The 19,091-nt window shown below is 37.6% G+C and overlaps 1 protein-coding gene across 1 annotated transcript in view; it reads left to right on the top strand.

Annotated features, from left to right (window-relative positions):
- Positions 1–19,091, top strand: part of LOC124722352 (probable WRKY transcription factor protein 1) — a 189,420-nt gene that overhangs the window by 84,840 nt on the left and 85,489 nt on the right. The window contains exons 7-9 of the mRNA XM_047247525.1: positions 13,342–13,593; positions 14,004–14,143; positions 17,810–17,945. Of these exons, the coding sequence (XP_047103481.1) occupies positions 13,342–13,593; positions 14,004–14,143; positions 17,810–17,945 (528 nt within the window). The remainder of the gene's footprint in view (positions 1–13,341; positions 13,594–14,003; positions 14,144–17,809; positions 17,946–19,091) is intronic.

Genomic DNA, 19,091 nt, shown 5'->3' with positions numbered 1-19,091 from the left:
CAAACTGCTGCAAACCAACCTCAGAGTAGAACACTTCAAAGGGAGATTATTCATATAAACATGATGTTATTGAAATATAACACAAAATTGATTTTGACTGCCCTGTATCAGCATACAGTGAAGGTAAACGTGGTAATGTAACTTGTTCACTTGCTGGAGTTGACAGTAAGCAAATGGAAACACAAAGAAATAGCATACCAGTCATTTAGTCGACCATCTTCAGTTGAAGGTTTATGCAAGTACAATGTACAACAAGGTAGAGATGCCACCCAACTATAGAGAATTTAACTTAGCAGAACAGCAATTGCAATAAAGTAGAAAGGTGGGTTCTTGTCCATATATCGCTCACTGCAGAGTTCCTCTGCCCAAGTTACATTACCAGTACCTTGAACCACAATTTCACACATCAGAAGGTTTTTTAATTTTTTTTAATTTTTTTCCCCCTCTCCTGTTTATTGTTTCCTTCTCTACATTATCAAAACATCTTGCACATATCTGTGGCATCAGGAATAATTCATCCCACAGAAGGATTTGTTTTCCTCAACCATATTGTACTGAAGGAAATGGTGACACAGCCATAATTCCATATGTATGACATAGTATCTCCTTTTATTGCTCCTACCACCTGCTAAAACACACAGCAAGCAACATGTTAGAGTAAGCGGTGAAAAAACCCTGAAATAGCTAATATTTTGGAGTCTCGTTTAGTGTAACTGCAAATAAACTATTTTTCAAGCTTCATATTGAAGGTTGCTCCATATTATAACAACTTAGTTCTATCATATGTTTTGTTCTTTCTATTTTTGTGTTGTGTAGTCAAACTTGCATGACTCTTCTTGGTACTTTTATTTGCCTAAGTAAATTAGGTTGCAAATAATAGATACTGTAATTATTTCTCATGCTTGTTATTTTCTTGGGGCGTTATACCACGTGTGTGTGTGTGTGTGTGTGTGTGTGTGTGTATGTGTGTGTTTTCTAAGTGTATAGGTGTTTTTCATGTCTCGTGTAGTCTTTTGCGGAACATTTAACTTGTGGCCAAATACGTTCTCAGAAAGCATTTGCTTTACACTATTTCTTGGTAGCTCATAAAATTTTTTATGTTTCCAGTTTTATTAAAAGACTAATTTAGAAATGCATGCCACCCAAAAATTATTGATTAATATTAAGATAATTGAAAACCATTAATGGGAGGTTTCTATTGGGAAAAGTTATAATTGGCTATCCTGAAGAGTTTTAAGATAAGAATGTCTGAACTGGCAGTCAGGGTTCAAAACATGTTTTTGCACTACTTACTTCAAAGCGATAAATGGTATGTATTGTAGTTTGTGACTGAGATCATTTTATGTTCATATTGAGTAGTAAGATCAACAAAAACCTTTAAAAATTGTTTTTTCGTGGACCACCAAAAACAGAGTTATGGTTATACACCATGTTACAACTTCAGTTAAAACAAAAAGCAAAACGAAAAATTATGTGAGATTTTACCAGATATAGACATTGCAGATACTGAAATGCCATCTTTTACTTACAATTTTCCTACACATTAGGACATCATCATCTTTCATTGGTTATAATACAAATGCCCTGCCCACCACACTATCAGTAATCTTCATCCCGCAATTTCCACGGTTTACGTAAATTAAAAACTGTAAATTGTCTTTTTGTTTGGCAGATGTTCTGAAAAAAAAAATGTTGTGATGCCATCCTGTCACAGTATGTCTAAATTTCAGTGATTGATTAAATGAATCCAACTGGTGAAATGTCTTGGACAAAGAGAAAACAGTGACAGTTTTTGTGTAGACAGCATTACAAACATTAATGACACTCTAATAATGAACTCTCAATAATCTACACTTACATTCAAGATTTGTAAATACTTTCATTTTAGGTCCCAACCGTTTTTCCATTTTCGCTCTTTCTTGTAACGTTAACTAGAGATCACACAATTGGCAATTCCATAAACTTTTGCTCATTCTTGTAACATTAACTAGAAATCACACTTGGTGTGAAGACAAAATGTGATGTGCATAGTAAGTGTTGCAATAAATACATACTAAAGGTCAGATATTAAGTCCCATAGTGCTCAGAGCCATTTGAACTATTTTTTTGTGTTACTGTTTCAGGCAACTATTTTTTATCAGTAGCACTGTTTTTGCAGTGTTTCCACATTAAAGATAGAAAAGTCACTGTTGGCATATCACAGGAATCTTCCTCCATTCATACCTTACGAAATTCGCATTAAAAATGCATTCAGTACAGATCTTTCAGTTTTCTTATTCACCACCAGAAAATATTGGGTGGACTGCAAAAGTGGAATTAATAAAGTTCACAATGTACCACATAGTAATGGTATTGTGTGATAGCTATGCTCATAGATAAGAACTTTAACATAATACTTCTGCTTATACACTTGTGTTCTTTACTAGAAGGTGCACCAGATAAGTACTACAGATATTGTGTGTCCCTGCTTATTGCACGCCTTTTGATTTGACGCTTATTTGATCCCATTTCAACATATTGCACTGCTGTGGGGAAAAAGCCAAAATAAGTACACTCCCATAAAGGTTTCTAATTCACTGCATATTTATTGTTGTCACAGTGCATGTGGAGTACATGAAATGATTACATTTACAGATCAATAGGAGAAGCAATTCTGAGTTAGCATGTAATGACCCATGCTGAAATGCCCATATTAATACATGTCATAGCCTCCACAGGCAGTGGTGCTGGTGCTGTCTCTGGCATCCAGTTGATCATACAAATGGTGAATACTGCCCTGGGATACGTTATGCCACACCTGCTCAACCTTTTCACATAGTTCTGTAAGAATTGTTGGTTGACGAGCTGCAAGAGTCTCTTTTTGCCCCTTCATATCCCACACATGTTTAATTGGACACAAGTCTGGAGATTGCGCTGCATTTAATGGGCAGCATGTGGGTGGGTATTACCATGTTAGCACAACACATCACCTTCCTGTTGCAAGAACAGCAAAAAATGGCTGTAACAACATTCTGGATGTACTGAGTGCTGCTTAACATCCCCTCCAGAAACACTAAAAATGAATAAGAGGTGTAGCTTTGTCTTGATCTGATGCAGTCTACAAGACAGCACTCACCAGATCTATGTCACACGCACAAATGACCATACCTTGCATGCTTTCATTGCTGAAGACCACGGTGCAGCATTCCATCTTCCAAGTGATCCTCTGACGGCATCAGTTGAGACGTGCATGTCAATGCTGTGGCATGAGTGGAAGATGAGCTGAAAATATTCATGTTGACATGTCTGGGGTCACAAGTTCTCTTATCTGTGCTGTGGTAGTTGTATGGTCTACCACGTCTAACCATACAATACCCTGACTGGTGGGTGTCTGTGCTACTTGAATGTCCAGATCCTCGTTTTCTAGTGCGAGAATGTTCACGTGACCAATGGTATCAGCATCGTTGCACAGCTGATGCAGCACATCCAATTTGTTTTGCAATTCTTCAAAACTACCATCCCACCACTTGGAAGGCCACAATTTGACTCCTTTCAAACTTGCTCATTTGGCTGCAGAAAGCACGAGTGTGTCTCCATAGTGTGGTTGCCCACTTGCTTCACATGTTTACACCACACTCATCCCCTGTTAAAGGGTAGACACAGATCGCCACCATGCTATCTGTTGGTGGACAACGTTGAAACCATTATCAGTACGCCAACTACACTCCAGGTGGCATATGCCATCATCCGATCAAAATTAACGTTGCCTTTCAAGATACTCCCCTCCCCTCCCCTCCCCCCGCAGTGTACATGTCATGTCGGTGCGTTATTTATTTGAGTGCATTTTCACTTTGTTTCATAAGGCTCAATAAATTCTGTTCCATAGCCATCCACCCCAAAAACCTCTAGAGGTAGTCAGTGATAATCAAACCCAGAACCTTGGCATCAGCAGCCAACATCATCATCCAGGCTGCTTAGGAGGTCAACCCTATTAGGTAAATGTAGCATATTATTAAGGCACTGGGCTACTGTTCAGTAGTGGTGTTCCCAGCCCCACCTGGCCATCTAGATTTATATTTGTATGTTTTCCCCAAGTCATAACATGTAAATTCTAGAATGGTTCCTCAGCCTTTTCCAATTGCTGGAGTACTCTATATCCAATAACCACACCAGTAACAGAATGTTAAACTCATAAACCACTTTCTACTTGCATAGCACAGGCAGTTTGTAAATGTTAGAAATTTAGATGTGGTTCAATGCATTTCCTATCTTTGTAAGGCATGAACTGTGTTTGATCACAGAGAAATAGTTTCTTAGGTAACCAGAACATGATGGATGGAGGAAAACCACAAATGCAGATCACTAGAAAATTTTTACACAAAAAAAATTTAATTACTTGATATATTATCTACAACATCTAGAATTAGTTTTTGAGCAACTTACTTTTGATATCAAAAACTGATTTTTTCAGTTCATTCACTATGCTTTTTCATTGTTGGATGCATATATATTAGCATGTCACACACATTTTAGAGTGTTTCAACTTGCTACACTTCTGGCTCATGCAAAATGTTTTTGGAGTATGTTGTTTGAGACCATTGAACAAACCCACTGTAATAGACAACAGTACTGATAGTATGCAATAACAAAGGACTGCAATGAAAAAATCGCAAATATACCAGTAACTCTTAAAATAATTCTAACATCTACATTTTGAAACTCTTGCTCTCATCTGAGATGACAGCAACATTAGATAGTGGGTTAAATTTTTGTCCACACAGGTTAGCACATGGAACTCACAATTTGAAGGATGATGGTTCAAACCAATGTCTGGCCATCCAGATTTAGGTTTTCTGTGATTTCCTGAAATCACATAAGGCAAATGCCGGGATGGTTCCTGTGAAAGGGCTCAGGTGATTTCCTTTTTCCGTTCTTTCCCAATCTGAGCTTACACTCCATCCCTAATAAACTCATTGTTGACAGGACGTTAAACACTAATCTCCTCCTCCTCCTCCTCCTCCTCCTCCTCCTTTGTCCACACAGTGGTTTGACATGTGTGAAACAAACTAGAAGAGCTCTCTGGGTTTCATTGAGAGTGGATTATTAGAAATGCAATAGTGCTAGTGTATAAAAGGCCGTCGGTGAATGAGGAGTTGAAATGGAAAATGAATGAATCTGTTTTAGAATGGTTTGGTTATTTACCAGTGACCCCGGGGGTCAATGACTTTCCCATGTTTAATTTCAGGGGTACCATGCAAGTTGACCTGTAAGGAAAGTAGCCAAAATATTTGTGGTTCTATATTTTTAATTAATGTGCTTTTGAACATGTGTGACAAGTTAAAGTTGCGTGCTAGAACTAGTGTAGTTGCACTTCTCAGACACACCCAACAGAGAGAGAGACACTTTTATCAGCTGGTCACTTTTTTCCCCCCCATGCTTCCTAACCACGAAAGTAGTAGTTCTCGATCTGCAGGGTGCTGCTTCCTCCAGCCCCCCCCCCCTCCCCCCCCCCCCCCCCCCACACACACACACACACACACACACACACACACACACACACACACACACAGGGGGGGGGGGGGGGGGGGGGAGGTTATGGGAAATAACAAATTTGAATTCAAAAATAGAGAAATTTACTGAAAGTATTGTGAAGCAAATTACAGTCTGATGTAATAAAAAATGCAAATCCACATTTACTCTGATATAATGCTCTTATAAATAGAACTGTGTCAGTACCACAAAACACATTTAATAATTAACTTTTCAGTACTAAATTAAAAATAACTTTAGTAACTGTCAGTGACTCACTTGGGCCTCGCCTGCTGAGCAAAGATTTGTGAAAGAGGGTTTGATATTAGAAATAGACAGTGTAAGCTCATTATCTATGTTTAGCTGAAATTTGTCTTTTGTCGTGAAAGCAGCCAATGCAGAAAATCCAGTTTTGCAAAGGTAGGATGTTGAAAATAGCATACGAAATGCTCTTGTTTCCAATGCAGAAAATAATCATCCACCCCTGCCCAAAATTAAAAGAAAGATTTCTTCCTAAATTGTCTTTTGATTTCACCACTTGCCGTGAAGTCTATGAAAATTTCTTCTTCGGCAGTTGGGAGACCTTCGGGAGTATTTTTGTGTGCTACCTGTAGGGCAGAGAGGAATAAATGGCCATCAAGTCTAGTTTTTTCGGTGTACCAGATGGGTGTTGTGAAATAACAATAAGTTTAATAACTCTTTTTAATTTGTAAGGTTTGTAGCTTTCATAGCTTTAGCATCAATATACTCGGCATATGTGTATTGTTATCGTATGAAGAATGATGTGGGGGGGGGGGGGGGGGGGGGGGAGGATGAAAATTATGGTTGAAAATTGGGTCACGAATGCTGAAAGGTTGAGAAAAACTACATTAAAGAGTAAAAAGATACCATCTCCAATATGCTTTTGTATTGCTGCAGTTTAACGGCACTTATAAGACGCATAATAGTAACAGATATAGAAGCTTGTCTTGAAATGACTTCAATATATTAAAGAATTATTGTGTATGGTTTGCAGTTCAGTTCATGTTAGTCGGATTAAATCTTTATACTGGAACATATTTTAGTCACTATGATGTGGTATTCAGGAAGGGTAGAGATAATAGCATATCTTTCTATTCAAGAGATTAAAGCACAGTTTATTCAAAACGAAGTTCTAAGTTGAGGACAATGTTAATTAACCAACTTTGTGTTGGTAAAAACTTCAGTGATCCCCTTGGCACACAGGGAGAGAGATAGATGATTTGGTGGCATCCAGTGTCATCTCTATTAAAACACAAACACACACATATTTTCCAAAGTGTTCATTACAATCATCCAAACTGTATAGATATACTCAATAAATGTGTTGCAATTAGACAGTTGCATATCATCTCCACTAGGGCCTAACTTTGAGTGAGTGGGGAATCAGGCCATGTTACCACCTCGTTCATATTGTTTACTAGTACTGGTTCATCAGTGCTTAGGAGTTGCTTCTTAATGAGTGTGTTAAGTCTAAATGAGGCTGTTCCAGTGCTGTCCTTATGAAGCAAGGGTGCCTGCCGGCTCAGCAACGGGTAGGTGCAGGAGGGCCAGGTTACCCACTATGGGACCTTATTGCACCAAGTTCACATTTGATTCTGTCGTGTCCTTGAGCCATTTGCCCACCCGTCTAGGCTGTTGGCTGAGCCATTGGTTATGAAGGCTATAGCCTGGCTGCCTGACAGCCTTTGCATGAGCATTTTGTCCACTTCTGCACATAGCCATGCTGCTGCTTGTGCTTGGACACTCAAGATGGAACAGTCTGGTCAAAGCTGTTAGACTTAGGTCATAACAGTTTTCTGGCCAAAATGCAGGTAGTTACAGTAATAGATGGATATTGATCATGTCTAACTTGTCTGTGAGTTCCAATGTTTTATGAAGAATTAGAGTAGAATAGTAGCTATACACTTTGATGAACTCTACTTTTCTAAGATGGACCTTCCTGACAACTGTGTGCCAGACCTGGAGTCAAATCCTTATCTTTGCCAATATCAGTTAAATCTGTTTCTTATTAGCAATCTGATAATGCCTTCAGTTGATTCAGGGTCTCAATTCTCACATTACCCAAACTCCCTCCCTCCCCCTCAATTTTTTGTTGTTTTAGTAATTTTTGGTACTCGAGACCTTTTTTTTATTTCCCATGTGAAGCTTTTTTTCCCCACGTAGTCATAAATGTGGGGAGATTTTATGTTTAGACCGATAGTCATTGTTGATTTTCTTTTTATATTCACTAAACTGTTTTCTGCTCTGACCAGTTTAAAAATGAAGGTTCAAATATTCCTGCTGAAATGACTGCTAGCTTAGAATTCTACAGTTTATTGCCATATTGTCCATCTATTTTTATCATTTGCTTGCTAAAGTGCATTTGCACAAATAGCATCAGCATGGACTTTTCAAAAAATGCATTGATTGGCTCTGTGAGTGAGGTGCTGGCCTCATATTTAGGTTTTCTGTGGTTTCTGTAAATTAAATTCTGTAAATTTTGGTAGGATTCATTAAAAATAATTAAGACTTTTTACTTCCCACCTTCCTCAACAGAACTAGTGCTCTATTCTTAATGACTGATATCAATGGTATATTAATCTTCAATAATTCTCTCGCAGCAACATTTTAGTTTTGGTCTCTTGGCTGTTTGTAAAACAGTTGCCATTATGAATGTGATTTTTTACCAAAATAATGTAAACAGTTTGCTGCTATTTTCACTCTGGTATGTGATTGTACATATATGGTGTAGTGTTTTCCACTATGATCAGTTTCACAAAGAAATCTTTTGAGCACTAAAAAATTATTACATTCCTGATAACTGCCGCAGTAGAAGCAACCTATCATGTTTTTGTATGAAATTACTGATTCAAAATTCAGAGATTGTTTGATGGTGTATTTAATAATTGCTAGATTTATCTGTAGAATATATTAATGAATTTTAGTGGGAAAGATACAGCAGTTTCATAAGTAATGCATGACTTAGTGAGGCAAAAGGAAGTGTGACACTTCATAAGATGCATATTGCGAAAGTTAGATAAAACTACTCCAACTTTCGAAATGCTATCTGCAGCACAAATATTTATTATTATTGGGGGCAGTGCTTTGCTCTTTCTTCATGTACATACTCTCACTGAATATGTATCAGGAACCTGTCTAAAATTTTCACAACTCATCCTCCTTTACAACACAGGTTAGTTAATATAAAGGGTTGCAGTAAATGTAGTTGAAACCTTCAGTACACACTCATATTGATACCATTGTTTGGGGAATTGTTGTGATAACTATTAATATGTATTCAGCTCTGTGGAATAGTAACTTATGGCAGGATTGTGTAAGCTGTTCTAATAAGCTGTGCACAAAACAATAAATTAGGTGTCAAAAATTGTTGAGGCTACCATGGTCACTTGTTGACTTACACCTGTCAGGTTTCATCTCAGGATCTTCGGTCAATGTTGTGGTCAAATATCAGAAAAATCACAGAATTACCATCAGTTGAAGATCCCAACACAAAAGCCAACAGTCAATATGCCATTAATTAGTAGCTTGTGTCATGAAGTTGTATGATGTCAATAGATGTGATGCAAGATGCCTCTTAATAGTCCTTCGAAAATCTCTCTCACTGTGCGCTGTGCAATGTGTGTCCAATTGTATTCTTTACCTGCGTTTCAGTTCCCATTAACAATAAGTCAGTTATTGTGCATGGTTTAAGGGCAGGAACAGTACAGAATGAAACTGGAATTAGTGTCAGTTTTCAGGATTTTTAAGCTTGACTTCAGACTTTGTTGCTTTTTATAATTTCTCTTAAGTCCCATACTATACACACTTGTGGCCACTGTTTCCAGTGTGATCCATTCACATTAATTTAGCCATGAAAAACACAAAGTATTACAGGAGAATTTGTTTCATAAATATAGCTGGAAGTTGTCTGCAGTGCCCCCATTGGAAAGGGGTGCAGGTATACTCTTCTTCCAGTACGTTTATATCACACAGAATCTTAAGAATTACTTCAGATATCCCCTTCCTCAGTCCTGTCTCTTTACTACACAGAGATTGTAATTGCAGTATGTTACAAATTACAGACCTATTGTGTTGTTCCCATAGACTCTTTGGTACCTTGGTTATTTTAACTTGCTGTAACATTGTATGTATATAAAGGGTCTTTCACTCAGAGTGATATTTCTTAAAATTTGAAAGAAAAATATATGCGTCTCATGTTCTAGCCATAGAATGTGAGACCACATATATTGAAAATGTGATTTCACCAGGATGGCACTACATGCCACATAGCTGATGCTACACTTGATTTGTTGAGGGAGAAGTCTGGTGACTGGATCATTTCAAGATGGGTATCTGTGAATTGGTCATCACAAGTGTGATGACAGGTCTATGCTGACAAGTCACAAACTTGTGAAGATTTTGAGGTAAACCCTCACCAGGCTATCACAGATATCGTGCCACTGATATTGAACAGACTGGTTACCAACTGTTTGTTGAGGGAGAAGTCTGGTGGCTGGACCATTTCAAGATGGGGATTTGTGAATTGGTCATCACAGTCGTGATGACGGGTCTATGCTGACAAGGCACAAACTTGTGAAGATTTTGAGATAAACATTCATCAGACAACTGCTACAGATCCATGTTGTACAAAGTTCTAGCCATAGAAATTTGCGTAACATGGATCTGTAGTGGTTGCCATTGATGGTAATGGTTCTTGCCTCATCTCGAAAGAAATAAGGCCAAACGACATTGCCACATCATCAATTGTACCACACAGGGTGTTTTCCTAAATGAAATCTCATCTCGTGAATCACTTGTGGATTCTTCTCACTCCTTTAATGAAAATTTTGCATATAGATGAAGCCACTAAGATAAAAATGTGCCTTGTCTGACTCAATCATTTTTCCACAGAAATCAGGATCAGCTTCCAACTTCTGCAGTGCTCAAACAGTGAACTCATGGTACAATCTGTGATTGATTGTTTGGCTTCAACTCTTGAGTCAGTTAACTTTTTATGGCTGCAGACCCAAATCCTTTAACAGGATTTGCCAAGTTGATGTCTCAGATAGCCACATTTATTGAGATCGTCTTAAAACAGACACATTCAGCTCTTCCTCAACACTGACCACTACTGCTGTGATATTGTCCTCACTTCATGCTTTACATTGGTGGCTTCTGGTCATGTAGAGTGAAATCTCACTCTGACTTGGTCACAGTATGCTGTAGAGCCTGAACAGAGAAACTTCGATGATCAATTCTCTGGTGAATCAGCGATGAGCACTCTCAACTGAGCTGTCACTTTGGTAAAAATATGTAATGACTTGTAAATGTTCGGGATGCATGAGTTGCTGTGACGGAATTGCAGATTGCAATGGGTATTTTCACACTTAGAAGTGCAAAAAAAGGTTACATTTTAAAAATGTATCACCCTTAATGAAAGACCTTTTACTTTTGAAGACATTATTGCAGTTCTCTTTAATCTAGCTTCTAAGGAAATCATTCAATTCTTATCTTTTACTTCCTCTTTATTATTGTGTGGCATGATTTGTAAGATCTTGTAGCCAACCCAGTTCCTTCTCCATTCCGAGTCTTGTATTTTACTGGTTATATTCAGTTTAATTTATTTCTGCTTCTTTTTCTGGGTGTGAGTGCAATATGCTTGATTTTTGTGGCTGTAAATATGTGTATTTTATGGTGCATATTGTGTGGCTTATGTTACCTGGTATTCTGAAATCGGTCATCTTTTCCCCTCTTTATCACTGTAGTCACTTTTATCCTGCTGAACTTCAATTTAATTTGGATGGAATTTGTTGCAGTATCTATTTGTGGGTTGTGTGTTTGTATTATATTCACATGAAAGGTTTCAAAAACATAAATGTAACTTGTTACACTGTTTATCATTATTTTATCAAAGAGTAGCAACAACCACATCACTGAGTGCCTTAAAATAATATTGCTTATGAACTTTTCCTCTATTGATGATTTTTGCTGTGGCTGACAATTATCGTGTACATGCTTTACTTGTTCTGTGACAATCTGAACATGCATTCTTGTACTTGAAATAACAATTCCCAAGAAAACATGAGTTTGCTCTGAATAATTGCTTACTTTTTTGGCAGTTCTCAAATCTATACATAAAAAGAAAGAAGCCAAATTTTGTCTGCATTGTAGATCAAACCTTTGCAAAAACTTTCATGTATGGAATTTTCATTTGCAGTGTTGCTAGCTCTGAAAGCTTTTTTCCATTAGTCTCTTTGTACATCTGTTGGATTCAGAATATACATGAAGCATGTTGCTGCTGTAGCCTAAACTGATGTTTGGTTGTGGGTCTAGTTCCATGTCTGTGCAGTAACTTTGGTGTAGTATGCTTCTCTGTATTACTACTTAACAGAGTGCTGAGCATTCATTATGCTTGTAGAAACTGTTTAGTATGAGCATAATATGATAGATAACAAAGTTTGATGTGATATATGAAGTGCCTCTAAGGCTACTAATAGTTATTACACTTAGATGTCAGTGTTTGAGGTTCAAACTTTTGTAACTGATGTGTTTATTGTAGTTTTGTAATATTGCAAAGAATGACACTAAATACCATTCTCAAACAAATGTAACAAAATACAGTTTCTGAATTAAAAATTATGTGGAATGCTTGGAAGTACAAAGAAAATCATAACTTGTTGTATGGGTTATACAAAGAAAATGTTTTTGTCACTCAAGTATATACATATTTTCATTTTTAACTGATGTATCAGATTTTTATCACATTATAATATTATTATATTTCCTCTTGTGAAATGGGAGATAAGTGTCTTTGTTATTGAAGTGAGATAATTTTATTAATTATTTTAGAGTGTTAATGGTTTTATAGCAGCAATGAGCAACGGGAGAGACATTGATTGAAATTACTGGAGGTTAGCTGTGTACATTGGTGGCTTAATCGAAAAATAACATACAGTAAAAATAAATTTAAGGTAAAAATTGACTATCTTGTCCAAAGTATAAGCAGGCTACTTTGAGGTTAACCCTGTTGTCAGAAGAAAGAACATTTGTAGTAAAACGGTGGAAAATCCAATTGCTACTCACCATATAGTAGAGACGTTGAGTTGCAGGCAGCCACAACAAAAAGACTTCCAAAGCCAAAAGCTTGCTATTTAGCAATCTTTTTGTTGTGTGTATCTGCGGCTCAACATTTCCTCTATATGGTGAGTAGAAATCTATCCTTTTCATAACATTGTCATTATAGAATGTTAATAGGATGGTATATATTTGCATAGATTAGATAAGTTAAAAGTGAGTTGTAGATTCACCATCAGTTATGTACTTCATTGATTTCCAAGTTACTCATAGTTGCTCTACAGGCATAAACTGCGTCAGATCTGCAAGGAATATTTCAGACCTATTTTCCCAATTTGTACATTCCTCAAGTTCATGAGAGCCATTACTTTAAAAGAATGGAATGGGAGAAGACACAACAATTTATTTATATTTATCATAAGTGAACTAAGATTAAACTTGTAAAATAAATGTGATTATTGTGCATGTACAGTTAAGATTGATTTTGAATTGGGAAAATACATTAATAATGGTACTGAGCATGTTATTTTTTAAACTAATTTGTCACGGCTTTAGTTTGTGTTGTCTAGTGACCACACATTTCCTATCTTGGTTATTGTGGACAATGATTATTGTAAGTTAAAATATTAACTACCTTGGGTGTGGTTTTTTGGGGGATTTTTGGATTTTTTCTGACCTTTGCTTACTGTGCTTTTGCTTTGCTTTACTTTGTGGCTTCCTCTTCATTCCATTTCAATACTAGCATTGTACCATATTCAGAGGCCACAGCTGCTTCCTCTCAATTCCTAATTATTTCCCTTGTGTGCTAAGGGTACTCTGGGATCAGCTTCATACTCAGTGGCACACAGATCAGGAAAACTCAAGAGATCCTAAGCTTCCACACGGGAATAGAAGGAAAGGAAAAAAAAGAAGAATGTTAGTCATTAATCAGCATAACACTCGCTACAGACAGTCTCAAACTAAAAAAGGGCAGGTCGGTCCAGATGTGGCCCGGTCTAGGCCATGTTCCGGGTAAGAAATATTAAAGTTCTGTTTATTAAAAAAAAAAAAAAAAAAAAAAAACTCAACAGGTAGCTGGCTGAAATGAAACTTGGTACTAGAATTGGAGACAGTGGTCAGATGATCCCTGATGTAGAGTGTTGGTCCAGTTCAGCAGTGCTGGAGCATTTTGTGAGAAAGTTTCATTTCAACAAACTACCCAGTAATAGTTCTCCTTAAAATAATATAATACAATAAACATTAAGTTGACTTGGTACTAGCCACTATTCTGTTACACCAGGTGTGTAAACCAGGATTCAGCATTTATTTCTTCAGTGGTGGAACTGATTCAATAATTAATCTTGTGCATTAGTTAGAATTTCGTCCTTGCACATCAATGGTGTATTCTGCAATAATAATATTATTCTTTGAATTCTGTCCAGGAAACCGGGATCCTCACCACCTCGTAGCACACAGAGTTCTGTATGTGCATCTTCAAATTCTCCATTGTCTTCAGGCTCTGCATCTACATCGTCCCAGTCACAAGTGAATAAACAAGGCTGGCAACATGCTTCTGCCAATGGTGAGTATTTTGATGGAAAAGTGTTCAGTGAACAAAAGGAGTGTGTGTGTGTGTGTGTGTGTGTGTGTGTGTGTGTGTGTCGGAAAATTACCTTCTCTAATTGTCACTTCAATGCTCAAAAGATGTTCAGGTGCTTCTTTTGTATGAAATTAGACTTTAATGAAAAGAAGTGAAGGGATATCTATTAACATTATTTTAGTGCATTTAATGACTGGATCGATTGAAGCCTATTTTGTCCTAGTTGAAAATTTAGTTTTGAAGTATGCTAAACAGAAATTTTAAGGAATTTGGTATTTGGAGAGTAACTGATATTTCTGTGACTTAAAAAAATTCTACTGATAGTCAGTTTTGATCCCATCATAATTGCCACTTACATCTGTTCATAGCCAGCATTTTTCCAGACTTCTAAAAAAATATTAGATTCAGCTGCAGCAGTTTGTTTTGACTGGTATTATTTCATTAAACTTGAGTATTCCCCAATTGATCTGTTAGTTGTACTTTGTGAAGAGAAACTGGCAACAGATGTGTGCACAGGTACATTATCACAGAGAGAGAATTTAAGTGCTTTAAGTGCCAGCCATGTTGCAAAAGGGTCTGTAATGTCAGTGAGAGATTGCTTGTGTGGAGTATATAGTTTAAAAATCCTGAGTAAATTAAAGAGTGCACATGTGCAGAAACTGGGCACAGTCTTGCCATTTGCTGACTTTGTGATGCATTGAGCGTTAAGCAGAAATGATGCTTTGCCGATGAATATTCTCACGGGAGAGATACCGAATACCTGAAAGCAAACAATTATTTCAGTTTTACAGTACTTAGACAAAGAAATAGCCTACATTCTCCAAAAATAATAATATAAAGAGGAAAAAATGTTTTTTTAACGAACATTGTTTCAATGGAAAAACAGTTAGCTGTATAGAAGGAAAAAAGATTTTGGATGTTGCGCTTAAAAGAATCAAAGGATAAAGTAAAAACATTATATGAATGGCCCTCTAAACAGTGTGTGATGTTTTCCTATGTATACAGGGTGTTACAAAAAGGTACAGCCAAACTTTCAGGAAACATTCCTCACACACAAAGAAAGAAAATATGTTATGTGGACATGTGTCCGGAAACGCTTACTTTCCATGTTAGAGCTCATTTTATTACTTCTCTTCAAATTACATTAATCATGGAATGGAAACACACAGCAACAGAACGTACCAGCGTGACTTCAAACACTTTGTTACAGGAAACATTCAAAATGTCCTCCGTTAGCGAGGATACATGCATCCACCCTCCGTCGCATGGAATCCCTGATGCGCTGATGCAGCCCTGGAGAATGGCGTATTGTATCACAGCCGTCCACAATACGAGCACGAAGAGTCTCTACATTTGGTACCAGGGTTGCGCAGACAAGAGCTTTCAAATGCCTCCATAAATGAAAGTCAAGAGGGTTGAGGTCAGGAGAGTGTGGAGGCCATGGAATTGGTCCGCCTCTACCAATCCATCGGTCACCGAATCTGTTGTTGAGAAGCGTACGAGCACTTCGACTGAAATGTGCGGGAGCTCCATCCTGCCTGAACCACATGTTGTGTCGTACTTGTAAAGGCACATGTTCTAGCAGCACAGGTAGGGTATCCCGTATGAAATCATGATAACGTGCTCCATTGAGCATAGGTGGAAGAACATGGGGCCCAATCAACACATCACCAACAATGCTTGCCCAAACGTTCACAGAAAATCTGTGTTGATGAAGTTATTGCACAATTGCGTGCAGATTCTCGTCAGCCCACACATGTTGATTGTGAAAATTTACAATTTCATCACGTTGGAATGAAGCCTCATCCATAAAGAGAACATTTGCACTGAAATGAGGATTGACACATTGTTGGATGAACCATTCGCAGAAGTATACCCGTGGAGGCCAATCAGCTGCTGATAATGCCTGCACATGCCGTACATGGTACGGAAACAACTGGTTCTCCCGTAACACTCTCCATACAGTGACGTGGTCAACCTTATCTTGTACAGCAGCAACTTCTCTGATGCTGACATTAGGGTTATCGTCAACTACACAAAGAATTGCCTCGTCCATTGCAGGTGTCCTCGTCGTTCTAGGTCTTCCCCAGTTGTGAGTCATAGGCTGGAATGTTCCATGCTCCCTAAGACGCCGCTCAATTGCTTCGAACATCTTCCTGTCGGGACACCTTCGTTCTGCACATCTGTCTTGATACAAACTTACCACACCACGGCTATTGCCCCGTGCTAATCCATACATCAAATGGGCATCTGCCAACTCCGCATTTGTAAACATTGCACTGACTGCAAGACTACGTTCGTGATGAACACTAACCTGTTGATGCTACGTACTGATGTGCTTGATGCTAGTACTGTAGAGCAATGAGTCGCATGTCAACACAAGCACCGAAGTCAACATTACCTTCCTTCAATTGGGCCAACTGGCGGTGAATCGAGGAAGAACATTACATACTGACGAAACTAAAATGAGCTCTAACATGGAAATTAAGCATTTCTGGACACATGTCCACATAACATCTTTTCTTTATTTGTGTGTGAGAAATGTTTCCTAAAAGATTGACCGCGCCTTTTTGTAACACCCTGTATATTCTACTGAGCAGACAAATCTAGATGTTTGGAAATGTTTTGACTACACTTTTCCTATTCTTTTAGTTCTCAGCAGTGTGGAGAGTTTAACATTTGACCTTTGTCAAGAAAATACATTACAAATTTTGCTTAGATGATTAAAGAAATCATATGTTATTGCTATTTCTTAACACAGAGAATCGAAGCATTTGAGATGTGGTGCTATAGACGAATGTTGAAAATTAGGTGGACTGATAAGGTAAGGAATGAGAAGGTTCTACGCAGAATCGGAGAGGAAAGGAATATGTGGAAAACACTGATAAGGAGAAGGGACAGGATGATAGGACATCTGCTAAGACATGAGGGAATGACTTCCATGGTACTAGAGGGAGCTGTAGAGGGCAAAAACTGTAGAGGAAGACAGAGATTGGAATACGTCAACCAAATAATTGAGGACGTAGGTTGCAAGTGCTACTCTGAGATGAAGAGGTTAGCACAGAAAAGGAATTCGTGGCAGGCCGCATCAAACCAGTCAGTAGACTGATAAAAAAAAAAAAAAAATACTACTCCTGTGCTACAAATTGTTGTGTGAGAGCTGATACCTTATGACCCCTTTATCACTCTGCAGAACTAGTTTAAAGATCATACAGCACTCCAAACACATTTAATTCTGATATCAATGTGTAAATATCTACGACCAAATAGGAATAACACACCAAGGACAGCGCAATAGACTCGCTTGCTATGAATACTTGATTCAGGAAAGTGTCTCCTGCAAAAGGGGCTTTAAGCTCTCACTATGCAATAAACTTCATAGGTAGTCTTTAAAATCACACATTATGTTTCTCTGATTTTTCGGTAATGCAGTGTATATATGCAAAGTAAATAATTGATAAGTAGCAAAAATTCAGTACTTATGTTTAGAATAGTCCTTAATTTAATGTTATTGTTCAATCTCATAAGAAATGTTTTCACATTTTCATACTGTCAGTAGTTGATCAGAGCCTTCTAGAGATGGGAGTGTATTAGAGGATATTTTTGCCCCATTTCAGTTATTGCATGCATCATTTATGTTTCTTTTAGTTGCAGGAAGCAACAGCCCAATATCAAGTGTCAGCAGTGGCTGCAGCAATTCCATGGGTCGATCAACTGGTGGTGGAAACCAGAGACGTTCAAAGGATTCTCACAAGAAAAGGCATGCGCTACCTGATGACAAAGGGTGTGTAGGCATAGAATGACAACTGATTAGCTTTTATTGAATATGTTGGAAAGGGAGGACCCCCGCCCCCACCCCCCAAATTATGTATTGCATGTTTTTCAGGATGATAGGTACTGGTGTAGTCTGTAATACACAAGAGTTGAAAGTAAAAGTGTGAAGATTTCCTGTAATCAAAAAGTGATTTGCAGTCTTTAAGTTCTGCATTAACACACAAAAGCTGCAGTCTGTTCAGATCTCTCAGCTTTTACCAAAATGTAACTTGTCTTCTCACTGCAATTGTATATTGACATTAATGTTCTATTAAAATTCTAGGCACATCATATGAACCCAGCCTTAAATTTCCTAATAGAGCATCAAAGATTACAATATATAGTCCAACTGATTTTACAATAAGAAAACTTATTGTTATTGTTTTGTGCCTCTTTAAAACTACACTCAACACATGTTGGATGTGTTTCTGCAGTATACAGGGTGAATCACCTAAGACTTGGCACCATAAATGTTGCTGAAATGGGAAGTGCTAGTGATGTGTGGTATCCACAGAATGGAGTGGTAATCAGGGGCTGGTATTGTTAGCCAATAAACATATTCTAATAATATTTATGAAGTGTATTTTTTGTGCAGATGTACATTTTTTTAATGGATCAATGCCTATTGAAATGAACAAACTGAAAGCAGGGTGAATTAGAATGACAGTTGTCTGTTATAGGATTCTAGTGGTAATTGTTTATGAGATATCACATTTGGAAAAGTTTCCACACTGAAACTTGTTGTTGCCATTCAACGTGCATAGTTGCTAGATACGATGTTGTTATGTTTGCTTACGGTGTGCTTATGTGTTCCTTGAGTGCACTGCAGCTTGCTAGTCAATTAGTGTGTGACATTCCTACATTTTTGTATTTATATCCCATTTTTATGAATGTGACAACTTTTCCTTTATCCATATTGAATCTACATAAATATGTACGGAGATGGATGAATGAAATTCCAGGTATTTGTGCATTGTCAGTCATGTTCCTTCAACACAAACACACAATTTCAGACGGTAATACTTCTTTGAGGTTGAATAAGAAGTGCACTATTTTTGTTATACTGATTTTCAGATCAATAGAACAAAAACAGTGTGCTTGTTATTCAGCCTTAAAT

The sequence above is a fragment of the Schistocerca piceifrons genome, chromosome X (assembly GCF_021461385.2).
Source record: "Schistocerca piceifrons isolate TAMUIC-IGC-003096 chromosome X, iqSchPice1.1, whole genome shotgun sequence".
In the NCBI taxonomy this organism is placed as follows: domain Eukaryota; kingdom Metazoa; phylum Arthropoda; class Insecta; order Orthoptera; family Acrididae; genus Schistocerca; species Schistocerca piceifrons.
The sequence above is the reverse complement of the archived record's forward strand: the minus strand, read 5'-3'. Positions and strand labels throughout refer to the sequence as shown.